We start from the raw sequence: 5,190 nt of genomic DNA on the forward strand, positions 1-5,190 counted from the left end.
CCGCCAGTGGCAGCGGCTGTGGCGGGGGCGCCGTCGACGACAGCGGGGGAGGGGCGGAGGGGCAGGCTGCGGCGGCAACAGCGGCAGCAGCGGCGGCACCGCAGCAGCCACAACATAAGCCTCGGCAGCGGCGGCAGCAGCAGGCACAGCAGCAAGAGGAGCGGACGCGTGTGGGACCCCAGGATGTCACCTTCGCCCAGCGGCCGCCGACAAGACCATCAGGCACACCGCCACCGCCGCCGCCGCTCGCTGCGGCGCACGCGCTCGCGGCGGCGGCCGAGGCAGCGATCCCCTCGCTGGCGCCGATGGCCCCGCCGCCGGCGATTGTGCTGCCTGCTCCTTCGGCGGCGCCGGCGCCGGCGCCCCCGTCCCTGCCGCAGTCGCTGCGGGCCCTGCAGTCTGCGCAGCCGCCGCCGCCACCAGAGCCCCTGTCTCAAGCATTGTTTGCAGGGTTGCTCTCAAACTCGGCCTCTCTGCTGTCAGCCACGTCAGCAGCGCCTGCGGCACCCACGGTAGTTGCGGCAGACCCTCTCGCCCTGCAGCGGCTGCTGGCCGCGCACGTGCAGGCGCTCGCCGCGCACCAGCAGGCGGCGCAGCAGGAGCGGCAGCAGGCGGCCGCGCAGCGGCAGCTGGGGCTGCTGCTGCAGGCGCACGTCGAGCAGCAACAGCAGCAGCAGCAGCAGCAGCAACAGCAGCAGCAGCAGCAGCAGCAGCAGCAGGCTGGCTTCGTCCAGGCGCTACCCTTGGAGCTTCTGCTCCTGTTAAAGCAAGCGGCGCCCAGCATGGCATCAGGCAGCATGCAGGGGCCGTCCCCGCCCGCCGCCAGCGCGGGCGGCGCAAGCCCGCCGCCTTCTCAAGGCACGCTGCCCGGCGCATCCCCTGCAGGCGCGCAGCTCCCGCAGCCGCTGGCGCGCGCGCTGCAGCAGGCGCCTGCGCTCGCGGCGGCATACGGAGGGAGCGCGAAGCGTGGCGCGGACGGCGGCGATGGCGCGGAGAGCGCCGGGGATGGCAGCAGCCCGCCGCTGAAGCGGCAGCAGCGAAGCGAGTGACAATTGGCGCCCAGTGCTATGGCCGCCCCCGGGTGCTGAACCTTCCGCCGCTTTGCCTTGGATAATCGGCCCCGCGGTGGCAGCCGCACGGCAGCTGGTGCGCGCCAGGGCACTCTCTCAGAGTCAAAATAGATTGTGGGGCATTTTGCCGCCCCTGACCTATCTTATCCGCGTACAGTGCCCTGGCCTTCACATTTTGGCAATTTTGGTGGGGTTGGGACCCATAGGGCACCACCTTCCGCACGCGCACCTCCAGTGAGATTCTGAGTCACGCCACACACACGCGCGCGTGTTTTGCAACAATCGAGGCAGCCAACCCTGGGCCGCGGCCGCAGCGGCGCAAGCGCGGCGTCAGATCCCCGCCGCCGCTTCAGCACGTGCGCCCACGCGCCGAGTCGAACAGCGGGCGGCGAGGGCCGCGCCCCAGCCGCACACACGCTCACCCTGTGGCGCCAGGGGCTCTGCCCAAGGCCCTGCCAAACCGCGCCGGCGCCGGCCGCCGGGCGCCTCGCGGCTGTCTATTGGTCCCAGCCAGAAGTATGCGTTCCCCTCTACTGCTGAGCCCGCGGCAACATGCCTTGCGGGACGCACGCGCTCTTGCGCGCGCGTCACCGGCTGCACGACCCTCGTCGACGGACGAACCAATCCAAGGCATCCCGCCATGCATTCACAATGCACGCACGCACGCAAGTCTTGAGAGCCTGGACGGTTAAACTGTCACAAACCCAACAGGGAAGTTCCGAGTGAATCCGAGCGCCCCAGGCGGCGGCGACGGGCACCCGGATCCTTCCGTTTGCAAGCGCCGGCGCGCCCCTCGCGGCGGCCGAGTCGCCGCGAGACCCTGCAGATTACAGATCGGCAGGGGGCTGCTGCTTCTGAGACCTGCTTACGCTTGCGCCCACGCCGCGGCCTTCTGCACCCGCTCATCATTCCAACCCACCTGCCAAGCCGCCCCCGCGCGCGCGGCCCCTCGCCCTTGCTCCGCTGCCCACCCAACACTGCGTGCTGCCGTGCCCGGACGCGTGCGCTCCTATTCCGAGCAAACCCTGCTGCGGCGTGTGTGTGGCCGCCGTCGCACGCGCACAGGACAGTTCTGATCCGACTGCTGAGGGGTGGCTTGTTCTGAACTGTCTCGCGCTCAACTTCTGCCGGGAGAGTGTGCACGCCGCACACGCTCCATCACAGTCTCAACTTTTTTGTAACGTCTGCGCCACTGCCGTGGTGGCCCGGGCTGCGGGCGACAAAGCGACATTGCGCGCGCTGGCACCCGCATGTGACTGCCTAAGGCAGCAGCTGCCAGGGCCGTGGCTGATACTGGGCTCTACGGCTGCACTGTCAGCCAACAACAGGCTGTGGCGCCCTGCGGCCAGTGCTCAGCGGGTCAAGCCCCGGCTCGAACCGCCGGCAGGCACGCACACATGCACGCACGCGGGCGCCACACGCACGCCCCTCGCTGCTGCGGGCATGGCAGGCGAGCGCGCATGGCCTGCGCGCCAGGCCTTTTTTTGCGCCAGCCCTGCCTCAAAGGCTCCTTTTTTGCCCCACACAAGTCCTGGTTTTTTTTCAGAGCGCCTGCGCTCCCCGCCGCTCGTCTTGCTCGTGCGAGCCGCCAGCGGGGCCGCGACCCCGCCACGACTCGCGGTAAACACAACACAAGCAGTCCACATTGCATATAAGAAGGCGGGTGTCTACGATGGGATTACCATTGGCGCAGAGCAGAGCTTGGTCACACTCCCTTCGTGGCTAAGCATTGGGCGCATCAGGACTGCTGACACAGATTCCGAGAAAACCACAACAAAATCAGATCACGTCACATCACATCAGTCATGTCACAGAAAGCGATGCCGGCAGCAAATGGAAAATCTAATGGTAACAAGAAACACCTGACTGTGCGGCGACGGTGTTCCAAGCCCAAGGGTTGGGAGGGGCAGCGGGTGTGTTCTGGTTGAAACTAACTAAACACCAACAAGCAGAGGGCTGACCGCTGGCCTTGAATGTATGCTCTGCCTCGCAAAACACATCGCCCAGCCCTGTCGATGCCATCGCGCGCGAGCACGGCATGCGCCTACAAACCCCCGCCGCCGCCGCCACAGCCGACGCACCTGCAGCTCCTGCGGCCGAGGGCCGCGCATATTGCACTGCAGGCCCCCGGAACGCAGCCTGCTCAGGGCCGCCGGGCCACCAGCGTGAAGAGCTTTGGTATCCCCGCGTCCGCCAGTCGCACCCCGGGCTCTTCTTCCAACCGCACCACCACAAACCCCGCCGCCGCCGCAGCAGTAACGACCTCCCCCAGAGTCCACCGCCGCAGCAGCGTGCCCGCCGGCCCCTCCGCCGCGCCGCCGTCGCCGCTGCCGTTTCCACTCGCCCCTGCGCCCTCATTTGAATTGTGCTTTGAGTAGGCGACAGCCGATGTCGCCAGGTCGCAATCGAAGTAGCTTCCTGCCAGCTTCCATTTTTTGGAGGCGCCGGGCTTCTGCAGCAGCTTGGTTGAGATGGGGTGGAACTCCCTCAGAACCAGGGTCGCCCCGGCAGAGGGGCGCAGAAGTCGGAAAGCCAGGGCGAACAGAGGATTGAGATCCAGGAAGTAGTGCAGCACCTGGGAGTGTGCGGAGGGGTTGATGGGAGGGGTTTTTGAGTTCGCTCAGTTTGTTCACTTTGTTCAGTTAACAAACTGAGTTTGTTCAATTTGTTCAGGGGGCAGGGTTCTGATTTGCAGGCGATGCAGCAGTCGTGAGGTCAGGGGAATCAAGATCTAGAGAGCAGCGGAGCGTTTTGAATGTGACTTGAAATGTGACTTAAAAAACTGTGGTGTTTGTGGCAGGGTTTGGGGCTGAGACCAACACCAGCAGGTTGAAGAAATGCGTCAGCGCAGCCTCAGCACCCTCCGAATCTGCTGACTCACCCCCAGCTCCATCACCGCCAGGTCGGCTGCCCCAGCAGCTTCCTCCTGCTCCTTAGTCAGCTCCGTGACGTCACCCACGACGTAACCCACGCGGCCGGCGACGCCCGCGGCGGCCGCGAGGCGGGAGCCCCAAGAGGCGTTCGCGGGGGACGCGTCAACCACCGTCACGTGTGACGCGCCCAACAAGGCCATCGCAACCGCCTTGGTACCGTTTGAACCGAGGAGGTTCACCACCCGCTTGCCTGCAGGGTGCAGAGTAGCAGGAGGAGGTGTGAGACGAGTGATTATGCAGAGGGTGATCGAGGGAGGTGTGAAAACTGTGGGTTGGTGTTGCTTAGGGGGTCAAGACCAGGGCTCTGACGCGCCCAGCTAGGGGGGAGGGGGGGATCTCAACAAGCGGGGAGGCGGGCAGGGCGCGGCGGGGCGGGTGGGGGCGTTGGCCGAGGCCATACGCCCACAGAGCTCTGGGTTTGCAGGGAATTCCTTGATGGTGCCGCCGGCGCCGGCACACGCGCACGACCATAAGGCCTTCGTAGTCGTGTCGCCCTTTTGTCCTTTTTGGGGACAGAGCTGGGTGACACACGGCAGAGGGGGGCCGCATGAAGCCCCCAAAAATTCACAATACGAACGGCACTGCTGACCTGTCAGGTCTCCCAGGTGCAAGTGCAGGGGCGCCAGCCGCGACAGCGGGTCCGAGGTTATGCGCGCCGCCGCGTCCTCGGGCGGCCCGAAGCGCGCGGTCCACGCCCCCTCCGCCTCGTCGCGCGCCCAGGCCTGTGGGGAACAGGGTGCAGCGGGCTGGGGCGCAATGCGTGAGCGCGGCGTGCGTGCGCGAGGGCTGCGAGTGCGGCGGCACTGCATGTCGTGGGTCCATGCGGCTGGGGGGAGGGGGGCGAAAAGCATGAGCGAGCGAAGCGGGCGCGAGCGCCGGTTTCAAGCTTGGGGGCTCACGCGGCACTGCACGTTGTGGGGCCCGGGAGGGTGTGAACGGTCACGAAATTTGTGCTTGCAATTAAATGCAAGCCCCCAAAATCGCGCGACCGCAAGATGCACTCATTGCTGCAGCGAGCTCCCCCATGTGGCTGCCGCTGCCCGGCCCCGCGCGCGTGTGCGCCTGCCACACCACGCTCGCTGCACGCCGCACTCCGCCCTAAATCGCACACCCCCAACATGTCCGACCCCCCCAAACCCTCCAGATTCTAGCGCAGGCCCCACACAGCATGCCGCCCAGCCATCGCC

The 5,190-nt window shown here is 66.7% G+C and overlaps 1 protein-coding gene across 1 annotated transcript; it reads right to left on the bottom strand.

The window, feature by feature from the left end:
• Positions 1-3,213: 3,213 nt before the first annotated feature.
• MNEG_10483 (hypothetical protein) lies at positions 3,214-4,143 on the bottom strand (the record flags this gene model as incomplete). Its single annotated transcript, XM_014041046.1, has 2 exons — positions 3,214-3,645; positions 3,952-4,143. 2 exons carry the CDS (start codon positions 4,141-4,143, stop codon positions 3,214-3,216), a joined length of 624 nt encoding a protein of 207 aa, XP_013896500.1.
• Between the last annotated feature and the right edge of the window lie 1,047 nt (positions 4,144-5,190).

This window comes from Monoraphidium neglectum (genome assembly GCF_000611645.1).
Source record: "Monoraphidium neglectum strain SAG 48.87 unplaced genomic scaffold scaffold02333, whole genome shotgun sequence".
NCBI lineage: Eukaryota > Viridiplantae > Chlorophyta > Chlorophyceae > Sphaeropleales > Selenastraceae > Monoraphidium > Monoraphidium neglectum.